This window comes from Mustela lutreola, chromosome 6, assembly GCF_030435805.1.
Source record: "Mustela lutreola isolate mMusLut2 chromosome 6, mMusLut2.pri, whole genome shotgun sequence".
NCBI lineage: Eukaryota > Metazoa > Chordata > Mammalia > Carnivora > Mustelidae > Mustela > Mustela lutreola.
In genome coordinates this window covers 9,488,877-9,507,153 of record NC_081295.1, presented here as the reverse complement: position 1 = coordinate 9,507,153, position 18,277 = coordinate 9,488,877, and the positions used below count along the sequence as shown (strand labels likewise).

The window sequence follows — 18,277 nt, the reverse complement described above, 5'->3', positions numbered from 1 at the left end:
TGTGGGCGTGTGGTTGTTTCCAGAGGCACAGCACTAGGGATCGTGTTACCTTTCCCGGGCTGGAGCATACACACGCCACAGACGCCAGCTGCAGAATATTCAGGAACGAATCATCAAATTCCCAGTGTTTTCTTACTCAAATACAGATTCTGAGTTGCACGAGGACCGCCCCCGCAGCGCCTTTAGAAAGGCAGAATCGCCTCTAGTGGTTCGCGTTGGCTTCCCTGTTCCTTCTGTCTGGGGTTTTAGAGCCTCAGGGGCGATCCACGTGGGCGGCAGGGCCACCAGCTCCTTCAGGGACGTGTGGACAGTTGTCCCCGTCTGGATTTGCACCCGGTTCCCCGTGTTTAAATCACACCATCGCCTTGGTTCTGAAAAGCTGCTCACGGTAGATCTTTCCGAACCTCCTCCGTGGCTGCCCCCAGATTGTGCGTTAATGGAAGATTCTGGGAACCCAGACGTTTCCTCTGGAGGTTTGGGAGAGGCTTTTTCTGTCTTCATCAGATGCCGCAGGAACCCCCGAGCCGGCACCAGCTGCTGCTCTGTGCCCTGTGCCGCATCCCCGTCCCCGGGAGGCTCGGGTCTCCGGCTTGCAGCGTCCTCACCCTGAGCTGTGCGCTCTGCCCTGGGGCCGGACGGGGTCACGGGCCTGAGCCTGGGGGTCACACGTGGGGGGACAGGCTGGCTCCTCTGTCCCAGCCTCTGGAATGGGAGGATTGGACCCCTCGTAGGAAGTGCTGTCAGGTCTACGGCCATACCACCCTGAACGCGCCCGATCTCGTCTGATCTCGGAAGCTAAGCAGGGTCGGGCCTGGTTAGTACTTGGATGGGAGGAAGTGCTGTCAGCACACGAGAGACCTTCCGTAGATACTTGCCCTTCCCGCCTCCCCGCCGCCCTTCTCCAAGGGGGTCTTCCCGAGGCCTTAGCTGGGTTCGCTCCAGCCTTTCTCCCTCTCCCCCAGCCACGGAGACGTCTCTCCAGTCTTGAGTTTTCTCTTCAGTTTGCTGCATTCATGGCTTCTTGTTCTGGCCTTTCCCCCATAAAACTGGCTTCTCTTTCTCACCTTCCTGTGTCATTTCTCTGGAATGTTCTTACCGCACTGCTCTCGTTCCTCTGTGAGACCCTCACGGGGACGGTTTCTCACGGGCCTGGCCTGCGTTCCACAGATGGGGAAGGGCAGGGAAGCGTGGCTTCTCGAGCCAGGACTCCTGCTCCTGTGTGACTCGGCGGGCCCCATCGCTTCTCTGCCTGCAGATCCTCATCTGGAAACTTCCACAGGACAGCAGGAACACACAGATGGAGAGACGGCTCCGGAGTGTTGGGAGCAGTACTGGGTACTCAGCAGGGCTTCGTAACTGTTTGGTTTGGTATCCTAGATGCCACTGCCTCTAAAACAAGACATTCAGTGTGTCAGCTGTTTGCTTGAGAAACTCTTGGGGCTGCCTCATTGCCTCCTCAACCAAGTGACCAATTGCACATGTCCAGGGATAGGTCATCGTCCTGTCAGTGATCGGGCAGACCTGGCATGGTGCACGGTGGGGAAATCATGTAAGAAATTCAGCTGCGCTTGTATGACCGATAATTTCCCAACCTCGGTGGTATTGCTCTGACCCCCCAGTGTGGCCACATCCTTCTGCGTTGGGCTCCAGCCAGACGGGCCCTTCTCCAGATGTGCCCCAGCCAGACGGGCCCTTCTCCAGATGTGCCCCGTGCTAGCCGCCCTTGACTTTGCATCTCTTACTCTCTCCTCCAAGAAGGACGGAATGACTTGTTCTGCCTTTCAAGTCTGCACAGCCCCCAAGGTTCAGCTCCAGTACTGCGTCCCTTATGAAGCCTCGTTTGGTCTTTCCTTCTCTCGATTCCCTTAGCGCTATTTCTGACTCTTCCAGCAAATTATTTGTGAACTTGCCAGCTTGGTGAGAAGCAGAGATTTTTGTCTTTTTTTTTTTTCCCATTCCCGTAACCTGTAAGAGGCGTCGCACCTAATCGTGTTCCGCACACGTTGGAATGGTGTGTTGTTGTCCTTCTTCTCTAAATCCAGCAAAAGTATACCACGGTGGAAAATGTTATGAGATGTAGCTTTATATCCCAAACAGGACATAAAGCTACCTATTTTAAGACTTCGTGCTAACAAAACAAGTCAGCGCTCTGATACAAATACTTCCCACTTTTTAGGACAAATTAATAAAATAAGTTTTCATTTCCTGTACTTAATTCATTCAGCCTGAATTCTGTCAGGAGAGGTAGTGTCGTTCTCAACATCGGCCTAGGGCTAGGAACCGTCTAACACCTCATTCTGCCGTCTGCTGGTTTACCCAGTCAGAAGCGGTTCATTCCCTTACAGGAAATCCACTGGGATTGCTAATTATTTTAAACCATTTAGATATTAAACAAATGCTCAAAACTAAGTGGGTATTTAGGGAAATGACATCTTTTTATTCAGAGATTTTCAGTGTAATGATATTTGTTATGAAGGACTTTTAATTGGTTAAGGGATAAAGAAGGCAAGAGTAATTTTACATTGGAACTACATTTTGCTTTCTCATTTCTAAAAAAAAAAAAATCCATTTTTAGGCCACTTTAAGGCTGTCTTGTAATTCATTTAAAAATAAATCAGCAAAGGAATGCTTTACATGGGTATTAAGTTTACTTATTATTTCATTATCTCAGATAAGATCTGTAATGCCGTAGACTTCTCACGATTGCTTGTTGAGATTTCCTCTTTACAAAACCCTGTTGGAAAGGTTCTCTCTTTCTCCGCACCCCCCAGACGAACCCCTTTTAATGGGTTACAGGGCTTTGTAAAGAAGGCTGTAGACCTCTGTCTAAAGGATTTGCTGACATTTTTCTCTAGAACTGCATCAGGCTAGTGATACTAACTTTCCATGCTTTTTTGATCTGGGATCCTTGCTTTGAATAAGACTGCTTTACAAGTCTAGGGAACCTTTCCAAAAGTACATGCTGTGACATTCATTGTTGAGGGTGGTTTGTCATTGTTGTTTGTTTTCGTCTAACAGGAAACAAATGACAAAAGGGAAGGGTTTGTTGTGTTTTTTACCTGAATATTGCTTTGATGAGGGGCCAGTGAGCATTGTTACAACACAGCCTGTCATCAGAGCTGTCTGTAAGCCCATCTCTCATGGCCTTTTATTAGACCCATCTGGAAGCTGCTTGTAGCATCTTCCTGTTTGGGACATAAAGTTACCTATTTTAAGACTTTGTGCTAACAAAATAAGTCAACGCTCTAATACAAATATTTCCCACTTCTTAGGACAAATTAATAAGTTTTCGTTTCCTGTATTTAAAAAATAGATACCTGCGGTTGACACCGATGGGTTCAGAATGTGAGTTAACAAAGGGTTTGTTAAACCAGTTAAGCTTTTTGGGTCATTTCCAATCAGCACAAACAGGTTTAATTGGTTCTTGTGATCTAGACTCATTTTTTTAAAGAACGTACAAGTTTTATATTCTGACCAGTGGTTTTGTGAAGATAGTACAGGTTCATCTGAATTAAATGAATTACAGTTAGATAATATCCTTTGAGCAAAAGATGTGTAAGGAACAAAACAGGAAATTTTGCATATTCTTCTACAGTCTAAGTGGAGATGGCTGGGCTCTCTACATAAGAGAATTTTGTGCTGTCTGTGGGCCCTTTTAAGAAGAGTTCAGTGTTTGTCAGGAACTGTTGAATGTTCTTGGGCATCACAATATTTGCTTTCTGCCCCTACCTTCTGACACCTTTGGCACGTGGCCATTATGTGTCTGATGGAGAAATGTCAGCTAAAGACTTTGATGCCCAGTCATGCAGATGAGTTGTCAGAACAAAAGAAGAAAAAAAACATAAATCACTTCAGTCTTCACAGAGCATGCAACTTTCTTTTCATTCCTGTAGCAAATTCCTGGACAAAGTCTTGCCCTGGAAGGGAGGAATTTTGTGACTAGAAGCTTCCATCTGTGCTTCCAAGCACGGGACCGTTCATGGCCGGCAAGCCAGTTAACACCACATAGGACAAAGCCAGAGCCTGTCATTTTTATGCACTAGGGTTTTTATTTTCTGTAAAAGCAGTGTCTAACTAGAATACTTTATTATTATAGAAGCAGTACGTATGCACTGTAGAACATTGGAAAATTCGGGCTAGACAACAGAAAAACACCAGTCCCCACCATTCCCTACCGTTTACGCCATGGCTCATGCCTTACTTTCCCTGCTGAACACGGTTATCCACGTGTGTACCCATACGAGACCCATATAGGACATGCTGTTTGTAGCCTTTTGAAAGTTGTCAATCCTTTTCAGTAAATTTTCATCTTACATAACAGCCAGACCAACTTGAACTTCCCCAGCAGACCCCAGAATGTCCTTTACGGCTTATTTAGGAACTGGCGTTCGGTGTAGGGCCAAGCATTATGTCTGGTTCTGTCTACTGTGTCCCTCACACATCTCCTTTCTTTTCCAACACAGCCCCTACTTTTCTGTTCTTAGTAGGTTTTCCTGTGGAATTGCTGTCGTTTGGATTTGTCTGGTGATTCCTTTGGTATTGTCCAAGTTGTTCCTCTAGCCTCTGTCTGTCGTATAAATTGGAAGTTGAATCTAAAGGCTCAAAGGAGGCACAGAACATTCTGGGCAAGAGTATACCATAGGGATAGTGTATATTTATGCTACATCACATCAGAAGATGCCGCTGGTCAGGTGGAACCGTCTAGTCATGTCCTCTCCGTGGGACCAGAGGGTAATCTGTCTGCTGTTTATTCAGTGCTGTTAACTGGTCACCTCATGGTTTACCCCCCGCTGACATCCTTGCCTCAATCAGTACAGCGATTTCTTCCACATTTACTGAGTGGCTTTCTTCCCTAAAATAGCACTTTTCCTTTCTCTGTTGGAGCTAGTTAGCCACCTTGGGAAACTGTTTGTGCTGGAATTTGGCCCCACAGCAGTCCTGACCAACCGTGCTGGTGTGGCCATCGATTAGCTTCCTGGGAGTGTGTCCGTTACCTGCTGTCACGAGGACGCCGTGTACGGAGCCCGTGAGAGCCTCCGGAGCACACACCAGAGACTTTTGCTCCTGCAGGCATGGCCTGGCCAGCTGCTCCTGCCCACCTCTGGGCCTGCCGGGCTTCACGGCAACACCGTCCCGCCTCCATGCCAGCCGGGTGGCTTGGCTCATCTCATGTGCCCCGTGGCTTTGAAAACACTCGTTCAGCATCTTAACATTTTGGAAAGCTTGGCTTTGTGTTTCCTCTGGAGTTTCTTCCTTTGGCTGTGTGACATGCATGACTTTGTTCACCCCTTCTGTGCTGCCTGGGGTTATTTTTGGCGCTTCAGGATACCACGATGTGACAGCAGCGCTCTCCGGAACGTGCACGGGCTATCACCTGCTCCCCCACAGCCAGGGCTTGGCTTTTGCACGGAAGGCTTGTGAATGAACAGCATGCTAGAATTTTCTGGTTGCCTTAGCCCTGTCACGAATTTGCTGTTTCCAGTTAAAAGCTTTGGTATGCTCTTTTTTTCCTGCATTCACTGAGCACCCTTTTTGTTTTAAGGTGGATATTTTGGCTCAGATTGGTTGTATTGAACGTCTCAGCCAGTCACCACCTTCCTCATCTTCTCCTTCTCCTACCATAAATAAGGTAAAAGTCAAACCGGAATGCAAGAGGAAATAAACATTTCAAACTCCTCAGAGTAACCCTTTTCCCCAAGCGAGGTGATAGTTTCTGGCGAAATCTCTTACCGAAGGCCTTCCTGGGGCACGGTGACATAGGGGTGGAACAGGTAGGGATTGGAAGGGCAGCTGGGATTCGCACCCAGGGGAGCTTGTCACCGAGGCTCGGTGGACAATCTGTTCCGTGGACAGTGCACGCTAATGAGGGGGCCTTGAGCACGTGGTTCACAGAGTCAGGAGCTGTTTGATACCATAAAGGGCAGGCAGGGGAGAGGATGGAGACCTTGCAGAGGCAGAGAGGAAGGAAAGCCAGAAGAAAGGAGAGAAGAGGCCACTCCAGGGTTGAAGCCTCGGCTCAGCAGAATGGGTTGTCTGGCCAAGTGCAGGTGGTTGGGGCACAAGGGTTATTGGGATCGAGGACAAAAGAGTCAGAGGCCACAGCGTCATTAAGCCAGGTCACCTTTGCAGGTTGTTACAGGAGGGGTTGGACTTCAAAGGCTCTGGCATCTAGCACCCAGAAAATGTTTGTGCCAAGCGCCCCAAGAAGGGGTACTGGGGATCGAAAACAGAGATGTCAGAGACCCGTGCGTGTCAAGGTGGGTTCAGAGGAGGAGACAGACTGTGTGAGCTGCTGCCGGCTGTTGGTCCTAGAGGGGGCGGGGCCCTGGGACTCAGTAGAGGCCATCTGAGAGTGAGAGAGCGAGTGAGAGAGAAGCCAGTGATCGAAGCCGGAGAGCTGTCCAGTGGGCCAGGCTTTGAAATCCTTATCAGCAGGAGTCACCTTGCAACAAGATAGAGGGAATGTCCCAGGGAAAACAAAGAAAAGGAAGCAAATAATTACTAGATTTGCCTACAGGGATTTCGTAATCTAGGTAGGAGCTGAGATCATACAGATGACCAGATAATACCAGTTACTACAAGCAATTTATAAATAAAGTTGTTTTATATATTCTTACCCTAATTAATTTTTTTATAAATTTCATTGATTTGTTTTTTAAATTTAAGTATAATTCACATGAAGTGTTATTTTAGTTCCAAATATAATGATTCAGCAATTCTGCACATTTCTTTCTGTCCGTCTTGATGAGGCTCTCAGTCCCTTCACACAGCTCTCTGGTCCCCTCCCCCACCTCCCCTCTGGCAGCCACCAGTTTGTTCTTTGTAGTTAAGAGTCTTTTTTTTTGTTTGTCTCTTTTTCCCTTTGTTCGTTGTTTGTTTGTTTGTTTGTTTCTTAAATTCTATGTATGTGTGACATCCTGTGGTGTTTGTCTTTCTCTGACTGACTTCACTTACTATTATGCTACGGTCCATCCGTGTTGTTCAGATGGCAAAAATCACTTTTTTAAGGCTGAGTAATATTCCCCCGTGTGTGTGTTCTTTATCCCTTCATCTGTGCATGGACACGTGGGCTATAAATAATGCCACAGTAAACATAGGGGTGCATATATCTTTTCAAGTCAGCGTTTTCGTTTAAATACAGTAGTTTTCAAAGGAACCATCTTTTGTTTGTTTGTTTTAAGGATACTTCCTCTGAATAGTTCACATCTGATTGTTTCCTTGGTGTTGACGAAAACCTTTCTCTGCTAACATTGTAGTCTTCATGTCATAGCAGTGCTGAGCGTCCTCCTGTTCTGCGTTATAACCCTCCGTTCCCTCTCTGTTTCCCTCATGTAACTCCCACCAGCCTTTCTGAATCAGAGGCAGGCTGCCTGGTTTCGAATTCTAGCCTGAGGTTTCCCAACTGGAAAGAAGTAGAAGCAGAATGTCTGACCAGCCGCCTGACCAGAGCCCATGCCCCCACTGTGCTGCCCTCGGGACCCTTCACGGCGGGACCCGCTCAGTCGGGCCTTGATGGAACTGCTAGACAAATGAGTGCCTATACTCACTGTCCTCGTATTGTCCCAAATTTCTGTACTTTTTGAAGTTCTTATTCTGAAAACCTTACAGTTTAGAGTTTGGAGGGTACAGAGTATATACTGGTAAAAAGGGATTTTTCTAAGCGAAGTGTGCTTGTCAGGCCCTTAGCACGACCGCCTCCATCTACAGAACCCATGAGAGCTCCTTGTGCGTATCACCATGCGGCATATTCGAGAAAATCACAGGCATCTGGGCGAAATGTCCTTCTATTGGTATTCGACTTAGAGCCAATCACTAGTAACTTCACTCTTTTTCTTGAAGATAGATGTTTGAATGAATTGTACTTCATATGTAAAACATAGACTCTGTTTTTTATGGTTCTGGTGCGTGGCAGGCAGTTATCAGCACATCTGTCAGTGAAGAATTTAAAAAAAGCCAACACAATAGCATTCTAGAGCATTAGGTATATTAGACAGTTAGGGTAACTTTCTTGCAGATTCCCCTCTTTCTTTGTTCTTTTTTTTTTTTTTTTAACTAACACTGGTTTTTTTGTTTTTTGTTTTTTTTTAATGTGAGAAAGAAGACTCAAGGGGAAAATCTGCTATTCCATGTTCTTAGATAAACAGATTCAATACTGAAATTTTTTTAAGGCGCTATTTGTTTCCCTGATTTTATCTGTAAGTTTAAGGTGATACAAGTAAAAATCAACACATTTTTCAAAATTTGACATTCTAATGCAAAAGTTTAGATTGTTTTACTTTTTAAAAAATTTTTTTTAATTTTTTAAAGATTTGATTTATCTATTTGATAGAGAAAGAGTTACAAGCAGAGGGAGTGGCAGGGATAGGGAGAAGCAGCCTCCCGCTGAGCAGACAGCCCAACAGGGGGCTCAGTCCATGAGCTTGAGATCACAACCTGAGCCTAAGGGAGACATCCCCTAGGTGGTTTTACTTTTAAAACATTAAGCTGATGCTAAAGTTCATGTGTAAAAATAAACTGATAAAAGATTTATGCTAAAGTACTGATGCTGTTCTATCTAATGGGCTCGCAAGTCACTTGGTACTTGTACAAATGGATTCCTAGGAGACAAGAAAGAGCCCAGATATAGGTCCAAGGACATTTCAGTGCAGTGGGGGAAAGACAGATTTTTCAGCCAACAGCCAACAGACTGGTGATAAGAAAATATTGAATCAGATTCCCACATTATTTCCTCCACCAAAGTAAATTCCAGGAAAATCAAAGGTTTACAATTTTAAAATCAAGAAAATAAAAAAAAAAAAAAACCAACAACAACAACTGTAGTTACCTCAAGTGAATGGGGCTGGGGGAGAAGTGGGCTGCAGGTTCTCTTACCATAATAGTCCTTGTAATTGGGCGCCATGTATTGTCTTTTCCAAGATTTTATTTGTGCTGTTAATAATTAAATGGTAAAATTACTTAAAGGAATAATGGGCACAAATATTTTAAAATGAATTTTGGAGCATGGCAGCCCCTTTTATGCGTGGCAGAACCTGTTGGCAAGTCAGGGGGAGCGTAGGAACGGAACTGTCAAATGGGGCTGCACAATCTCTTTGGAGAGCAGTTTGACAAACTCTGTCCGCTGAAAAAGCCCATCCTCATTAGCACCCCCAATTGCTCTCTGGGGATTTCAGTGGTTGTGTTGGACACGTGGGGAAGGGTGTGCAAGGAGGCGCGCTGCGGCGGTATTTATGGTAGCGAAACGCAGCCGCGCGACCTGTGCTGGCGCATCAGCATGTGCTGGGGGAGCTGTGGGAGCTGCAGGCGGCGGAGCAGGCCACGGCGAAGAGCCACGTCAGCCGGACGTGCTGGTGGACCACAGAGGACGTGTCGGGCCACAAGTGGGAAAAACGAATACAAGTCCAGAGCACAAATGTTTAAAAACAAAAAGGGCCCCTGCTTGTGGGAGGTTCGATGCAGTATCTAGAAGGAGTTCGTTGGTGGTAGTTGTCAGGAGACATGACTGGCAGCCTGAGCGGCAAGTGTGTTTTTTCAGGGGCGTACGTGCCCTTTTATTCTGCTGGCGTTTGGGTTTGTTTTTTTTTTTTTTTTTTTTTTTTACTGGGAAGGTGGGACTTTTCCATAGAAAAATTAAAACCTAGCCAAAATACAGTGGATTTACTCTAAAGCAGTTCAGGTGAATAAAACAGATCCTTCTCAGTATGTGTAATGGCAGGAACATGACTGACGTGCAGACGAGACACACGTGTGATGCCGTGTACGTCAGTTTGAAGAACCCAGCGCAGTTGTTCATGACCGTGGACTGTGACGTGGAAGGACGGTCGCAGCCACAGGAATGGCTGCGGTTCAGAGAGTAGTTGCTGGGGGAGGGAAGAAGAAAGAGAGAGTTGGGCGGCCCCGTGTCCTAGTTCCATTGTTACTGGTTGTCAGGTTCCCAGGAAGCAGGGCAGAAGGTTAACATAAAAAAATCAGGTTGATGCTGCTCTTTCTGCTTTCCTTAACTGTTTTTTTAAATGGAGAATTTATTATTTAAATTTTTAAAATTGTTTTAGGGTCACCTGGGTGGCTCAGTCATTAAGCATCTGGTTTCAGCTCAGGTCATGATCCCTGGGTCCTGGGATTGAGTCCTGAGTCAGCCTCCCTGCTCTGCGGGAGGCCTGCTTCTCTATCTCCCACTCCCCCTGCTTGTATTCCCTCTCTCGCTGACTCTCTCCCTGTCAGATAAATACATAAAAGCTTTTAAGAATATATTTTTTTAATTGTTTTAAACTTAACATCCATTTTTTTATCAGTGTTATGTGATTTCTTCTGAATTAAGTAATGATTTTGAGACAGAACAGTTATTGTTCCTCTCTCTCTTTTTTAAACCCGACAACAGGTCAGCAGTGGCAATGACCCCTGGTCAGCCTGGAGTGCTTCCAAATCTGGAAACTGGGACAGCACGGATGGCTGGGGGGCCAAGCCAGAGGGGGCTGCGGCCCAAAGAAACACCTCCAATAACTGGGACACTGCCTTTGGTCACCCGCAGGCCTACCAAGGACCAGGTGAGGAAGAGGGTTCTGCTGGTGATCAGGCCCACCCTGAACTCGGTTCAGGGTAGAAGGGACTGGGGAGGGCATCCAAGTTAAAAATAGAATTTAATCAGGGGTGCCCAGGTGGCTCAGTCAGTGAAGTGTCTGCCTTTGGCTCAGGTGATGATCCCAGGGTCCTGGGATCGAGCCCCCCACATTGGGCTCCCTGCTCAGCAGAGAGCCTGCTTCTCTCCCTCTGTCTGTCTCTTCCCTCCGCTTGTTCTCTCTCTTTCTCAAATAATAAAGAAATAAAATCTTTTTTAAAAAATAAAAGATTTTAAAAATAGAATTTAATCAGAGGAGTGCTCTCAGCTGCCCTTATCATTAATAGCAAACCTAGATTTCTGGACCCAAATGTGGGTAGTTGTTAATTATGATCTGTAGTCCCACCTCTGTGATCTGTCCCGGAGTCGCAAATGCTTGCAGGAGCCAGGTTCACAAGGCAGGAGAGCAGAGCAGCCTATGGCTGCAGGAGAGAAGGGGCAGCCCCCCTGTCACCAGCGGAATGCTGCCAATGCAGGAGACCCAGCCCGTGGTCCTGGACCTCCACGGTGCCAGAGACTAGTCATCTCTGTTTTTATGTTCTCTTCCCACTCTAAAATCTTAGCAGCTGACACACATTTGTTTTAACACTTTGGGCCCAAAATATGTGTATACAGAGCGAATGTGATTTATCACCTGCTGGTTTACGATCTCTGACTTAGTGGTTTTACCTTTTCCTGAACTACCTGCTTTAATGGAAATACAGAAGCAAAAAAAGGAATTTATAGGTGGGAAAACAATTCAGGGATTAAGAGAAAGGATGTTTATGCCTGTTCTGAAATTAAAGAAAAAGACAGATATCCGCCCCTCATTTTTTCATGACCGGTGTGTAAGCACATCACACCGAGAATGGATGTGCTAGTGGCTCCTGCTCGCAGCCAAGAGCCACGGGCCAGTGGAAGGACTGCGAGCTGACTGCCAGCCCCTAGTTCTGTACCAGCTCAGCCCCGATCTTCCAGTACATTCTGTTCTTTATCATTTTCATTTTGGCATCTGTTTCTTGGCTTCTCTTAGTGGCACCCCGAAGGCAGAGATCCCAGGGCATTTTTCTGCCTAATAGTAAAAGGTCACATGAGGTCATCAGGGTGGGAGACAGAGGCGCAGGCCGCAGGAGGAGGGGGGAGGAGGGGAAGCTGGCAGCAGCTTGTGCACCGACAGACACCAGCGTTCGAATAGGAGGATGCAGTCTGTCGATGCCCCCTTGTCTCATTTCTTCTCTTCCCCGTCTTCCGCCCTCCCCTTGTCCTTCCCTCACCTGTATTAACCTTGGTGTTAAAGAATTCCTGGGAGGCCTGGGTGGCTCAGTCAGTTAAGCATCTACCTTTGGCTCAGGTCATGACCCCAGCTTCCTGGGATCAAGTCCCGCATCTGGCTCCTTGCTCATCGGGGAGCTTGCTTCCCTCTCTGCCTGCTGCTTCCCCTGCTTGTGCACATGTGCTCTATTAAATAAATTAAATTAAATTAAAAGAAATCCCCATCAAAAATGTATTATCTGCCCTCCATCCTTCCTCTCCAGTACTCGTGATATTCATGGCTATTTGATCTGCTTATTTACAGCTTTACACTGAGAGTTACCTGTGCGCAGGCCTTGGCTTGTGTATCCTCCTGGGAGCCGCCGCTAGCCTGTGCTTCCCTGGTTTTGGTTACCCTGACAGCCTCATTATCTAATGTGTCTTCTGCATGGAAAGGCAGACTTTCTGACTGCAGCCCGGCGCTGACCGGAGAGCCAGCGCGCCGCATCTGCGTTCTAAGCCTGTGCTACACCTTCTCTCCTTCGTGCTTTCATTGGCTGATGCAGTCAGTAGTCTTAGCAGAAAATGAGTGGTTCCGTTTTCCTTTTGTGTTTCTTCACTGGTGATCTTCTGTGCCCGCCTCCAGCCACCGGTGACGATGACGAGTGGGACGAAGACTGGGACGACCCCAAGTCCGCCGCTCCCTACTTCAAGGACTCAGAGGCAGCAGAAGCAGGGGGCGCTCAGCGGGGCAACAGCCGAGCCGGCTCCTCCTCCATGAAGCTGCCACTCAACAAGTAGGTTTGGGGGGCAGATGGGGCTGCCGAGGCGCCTCAGTTGGTTAGGCGTCTGGCTCTGGCTCAGGTCATGATCTCAGGGTCCTGGGATCGAGTCTCACCCATTTCCCCTCTGCCCCTGCTCGTGTACTCTTCCTCGCTCACTCTCTCAAGTAAATAAATAAAATCTTAAAAAGTAAAATAAAATTAAAAATACAGGGTGTGGGGGAACATGAACACGCAGAAACAGACGGGAGATCCAAGGAGGCTTGCCTCTTTTCAGGAATCTGTGAAGTTTGGGGTGTCGTTTGATTGTTTCTGTTTGGCTCTTTGCTCTAAGAGCTGATTGAAAGAAATATTTTTTTCATTTGAAAGTGAAGAATTTGTTGTTTAATGATCTGCCAAATACTGCTTTTACCTTTGTCAACTCTCTGGCACATTGAGGTCTCATTACTGACATCACAGAAAAGCTAAAAAAAAAAAAAAGTAATAACAACAACTCTCCTTTCAATGTCTTCCTGTTGGTTGCTCACTTACTGTGGGCCAGACGTTGTGCAGAGTGGCTTCTGTGTGCTGTCATGTGACCCTCATACCCCTCTGTGGTCCTCTGTGTTCACTGTGGGAGGAACTGAAGCCCAGAGAGGTTAAGTAAGTGTCAGGGCTTGCACAGGCGGGAAGCGATCTAGTCAGGATCCCCGTCCATCCCGCCATGTCTCAGCTACTATGCCTAGTGTGTTGTAAGACTTTGTTTTCACTTCGATTCCTCTACGATTTAAAACAAGAAGAGTTTGGGCAGTACTTGGAGGCACAGTACCTGACAGGGATGCGTGTGGGAAGGGGTGAGTGTGGACAGAGGACCGTGGGATTCCCCAGGGGCAGTCCCACATGAGTGGGTAGTTCACATGGTGTAGCTCAGAGGAGACACGCTGTATGACGTTCCTAGAAATTCTCAAATTCCCTTCTTCCAGCAGCGTGCTTAATAGAGTTTTTCTAAAATCACTACCACTATTTGTCCGTGTTCCAAGTCCATGATTCAAAGCAGGAAGGACTGTTAATCTGTGTCTAGGAGCAGTTGTAAACAGAGTGCTGTGTACCTGGCTGTCAAGGTCTGGGTCTAGAGCTGCACACGGAAGTTTGAGTCCCTCCAGTTCCCCTCAGTAGGTTTACGTAGCATCAGATGATTAAATGAGCTGCCTTTTAGCTACACGTTCTTCCTCCTTCTGTATCCACTTCCTTCCATTAGGTATTTTCATGCTCAGTTGCATGCATAATAAAATAGTCACTCATACTGACTCTATCCTGTTTCTTACAGTGGAAGGTGAAGTTCTCAGTGTGGTCTGCAGTGAAACCCATTGTCCTGGAAAGTGTCTCTCAGCCCCATTTTGAAAACGAGGAAGCACAGACTCTGAATGGTGTGCGTGGCCTCGCCTTCCTGGCTCCTTAGGGGGGCTCTGGCTCTTGCCAGACCCCTGCCCCTGCTCTCCCTTGCCTCCCCATGCCCTACACTCTAATGCTGTCTTCTGCTGTATCTTTGTGGGGAAGTGAGTGACCCGTTTGAGCCTCAGTTTCTGCATCTCTGAGTGAAAGGGGCTGGCTTTAATTCAAAACTCTCTCTAATCGAAAATTTCAGTTCAGGATCAAATGAAATCAGAGGAATCCTAAATCGATCCAGAACCTCTTAAGGCATCCCTCTCTCTCTCTCTTTCTGGTGCTGAGAGCTGTTTAAAATCCTATGGTTCATTCTTTATTATTAATTATTATTATTATTATTATTTGACTAGACTAATACACAAATAACTCACTTGTAGCAGTCGTAAAAATTTTTTTTAAGTACTAACATTTTTTAGCAGTTGATCCATTTTACATGACAGCCGTAGTCCAGTCATGGAGCATAAACCTTACACTAGAGGAGATTAGAAATTGAAGTGTACTCGAGCATTATAAGAATCCGTCTTGATAATACTGAAAGAATTAATAAATTGCACTGCAGTTCAGTAACTATTAAATGAGTTGGTCCTAGAGGTTTGCTGCGACCCCTGAGAATACGGAAGGAAGTGTGGAATGGGACCTCTGCACTCAGAAGTTTGCAGTCTAGCTGGGGAATGGCCACTCTGTGAAATCCCCACATTGTCCCCTCAGTGCTTTCTAGCAGAAGTATAGGCTCTTTAATAAAACTCTTCCAGATTAGTCCATCAAGCATTTCATGTATTCCCATAACTCCTCTAGGTCCGGGAAATACAGATACTTTCTCTAAAGTGCTTCCAGTCTGCTGTACTGTGCAAATGGCTTATGGTGATTACGCACGATAAATTGTAGAGCCGAAGTGTGCTCAGAATGTTGAGGAAGCCCAGAGCTGTACGTGAGGCTATTAGGAATACTTTCAAAGAGATGATGGCATAACTAGAGATTATTTTAATTTAGGAATACATATACTAGGTTCTTTATATAACACCTTCATTTAATTCCCTCGTTTGTTTAATTCCCTTATCCTCTTAAAAGGCGGGTCATATTCGTCCCATTCCTCCCATGAGGAGGCTGGAGCTCTAAAGGCCACGTAGCTATTAATTGTGGCAGTTGGAACTCAAAGCCAGGACTGTTCAGCTCTGAGACCCCTCTTTGTTCTCTCGTGTATGAGCTCGGTCTAAACACTGTCTAGGGAAAAGAGGGTAGAGGTAAGTCGTGTGAGGGTGAAGGAAAAGGCAGGCCCCTGAAGCCATCACATCAGCCTTTAATTTGGGATACGAAGGAAAAAGAAGTAGTGTCGCCGGTTTTTTGTAGAAATGATGCTTCTTTTTCTGTTGTAGGGATTTTGCTTCCTGGGGGTCTTTTTTTCCTGTTTATTAAAAAAAAAAAAAAAAAAAAAAACTAAAACCCAAATTAATCTTGTCCTCTTTAGAAGTAGTGCTTTGGATGGCTGTGTGTTTATCCCAGCTTTTCTCCAGTTTTAGAATGTTTGGGGGTCTCTTTACTAAGGGGGAGACTGGTTTCCTTTTGTGTCTCATAAACCAGTTCTGAGACAAGTCGAAAAGAAAATGGCACAAGTGCTTATGAATAGTGACGGTTTCTCTGGGATAATTGTGGCATCCTGGAGCGAGTATGCTGGAAAGTGGCTTTAATTTGGATCTAGAAATGCTGGCGTGTGGCCACTGCTCCGTGTGTTCTAACGGCCGTGCTGGATGCTTTTCCTCCCATGCCCCAGGGGACAGTTTTCTAGGCCGCCCTTTACGCTTCTTGGGGCGATAGAGTGTTTCTGATCCAGTTAAGCAAACAGCATCCATAAACATCACACCTTCTGGAGCCAGACTGTCCTCTTACCAGATAAAGCTTAATTAAATGACTAATTGGCCATCGAACAATCTGATTACCTTGGGTTTCATTTACCATTTTCCTAGTCCTGGTGCATCTGAGAGGCAGAACAAGGTTAAAACTGTTGCATTAAGTAAAGGTGGACGAGAGTCCTAGAATTCTAAAAGGAAAGACGGACTCTCACGGGCATTTATCTTCATGACCAGATTTCCTGGATTTGCGAAACCTGGAATGGAACAGTATTTGTTGGCCAAGCAGCTAGCAAAACCCAAAGAGAAAATTCCCATCATTGTAAGTTTGCTCGTTTTTGTTTCCTTGCTTCGTTTCCAATTAAGCTCTTTTATACTGCCTTAAAGCTGAGAGGGTTATTAGTCTTCTGGAGGGTTTTGGTAACACATTTGATGATACGTATTCGTGTTGTAAGAGTACTAAAGATAATTAGCACCAAGGGATGCCTGTCATTGTATGTAGATATTTTAAAATTTCTATCTCTAAGACTACTAGTAATTGAACTAACCACATCTGTAGTATGTAGTCTTTTCATAATTTTTCTTCTCTGAAGCGTCTTGATGTTATCTTTTACAGGCTGTCTTCCTACCAACTCTGTGTATTTAGTAAACCCAATTCAAAGTATGTGGCAAAGTATGTGTATATTATCCAAATAAGATGCCCTTCCCACTGGTAATAATTAGTCTTTTCCTCCAGTAAACCAGCTGTCAGGTCACAGAAGGAGCGAGCAAATAAAGGCTAGGAGTTAGTGACACCGTAAAGAATCTCTCTCTTAGAATAACTTGATTATTACATACTATGACACAAGCTCTCTGGGTTCACCCAAATGTTGATTGCCGATAGATTTTCTTTCTAAGCATTATCTAGTGCTGTATTTCCAGATGAAGCCTGGAGAAGAGAACTCTGGCTGTCTTTGGACCCTAACGACTTACCCCTGTAACTCTAGGTTGGGGGCGGGGTTGAGTGTAATCACCACAGGCCCAAACAAGGAGGAGGAAACATCTGGTCTTACTCTATAACCTCTAGGTCCTGGGAAATTTGATAAAATGCAAAAATCACACTGGATTTTTTTTTATTATTACTTGTTCCTACATCTTTGAAAAGATGGGAATTTTTTTTTAAACTAGCCCTTCATCACATATAACTAGACAACTGGACAGGAGAGGGGGAAATTGTGTTCTGTCCTGCAATACCATGGAGGAGAGGGAAACAGAGCTCTCTTCTCCATGGCCTGGGATGTCCACATGGAGAGCTAGCAAGTATTTCTCTAAATATAACATTATCAGGAACAGAGAGCATTCATAGAATTTTTCAAAGAGCAAGAAAGACCGTCCAAAGGACTTGGAGTCCTAACAAGAATCATTTGATGATTTATATCAAACATATTATTTTTCCATATAACAAAATTAACTCTCCCTGAAACGTTTTTGTAGGTTGGAGATTATGGCCCAATGTGGGTCTATCCTACCTCTACGTTTGACTGTGTAGTAGCAGATCCCAGGAAAGGCTCCAAAATGTACGGTCTGAAAAGCTACATTGAATATCAGTTAACACCTACTGTGAGTATCTGAGTTTTCAAAAACAGACTCATGCTTGCATTCCTAGCAAAAATGTGCTTTTTCTTCATTTTCTGTAGTTGGCATTGGTAACGTTTTCTTCTCTTTCCCTTGTATTATAGAACACTAATCGATCTGTAAACCACAGGTATAAGCACTTTGACTGGTTATATGAACGTCTCCTGGTTAAGTTTGGGTCAGCCATTCCTATCCCGTCTCTTCCAGATAAGCAAGTCACAGGTGAGTGCGCGCGACGCTCAGGATGACAAGTAACGAGACAGTGGGTAGAGCATCTGTCCTAATGTAAATCAGTAATGAATTTTCATCTTCTGGAAGAATAAGACTTGCGAGTTTGGAAAATACTGTACATCCGTATATACTGTGTATAGTATATACACCTAATAGGAATGTTTCATAAAATTTTCTGTCAGAGTTCTTGTATACATATCTTAAGTTCTAGCGAAGTCATTGTGTCATCCTTGCTACACGATGTCCTGTGAAAGAAATATGTGAATTCTTTAAATATGAAAAATAACACCTGGGAAAATAGATGATCCAAATAGCCTGAAAAGGAAGTAAAAATATCTGAGCCAAATGATGCTGTGCGGTCTGGCCGTGTTGCTCTCATTGGAAGTAGGGAGGCGTCAGGTGCAAGAGCCACAGAGCCTCCAGGCATTAACGTAAGAAGTTGCCAGGTTTTCCACTCAAGTGTTTTGGCAACTATTAGTATCTAAGTGTTTTTGTTTCTCATTGATTATGACTCCGTCCCTTTTCTTATGAAAGTGTCC

At 45.4% G+C, this 18,277-nt stretch overlaps 1 protein-coding gene across 1 annotated transcript in view; it reads left to right on the top strand.

The window, feature by feature from the left end:
* The window catches only part of SNX9 (sorting nexin 9), a 104,806-nt gene that overhangs the window by 55,574 nt on the left and 30,955 nt on the right, over window positions 1-18,277 (top strand). Inside the window, exons 5-9 of the mRNA XM_059176668.1 lie at window positions 10,376-10,541; window positions 12,489-12,639; window positions 16,131-16,215; window positions 17,367-17,492; window positions 17,612-17,729. Coding sequence (XP_059032651.1) covers window positions 10,376-10,541; window positions 12,489-12,639; window positions 16,131-16,215; window positions 17,367-17,492; window positions 17,612-17,729 — 646 coding nt within the window. The remainder of the gene's footprint in view (window positions 1-10,375; window positions 10,542-12,488; window positions 12,640-16,130; window positions 16,216-17,366; window positions 17,493-17,611; window positions 17,730-18,277) is intronic.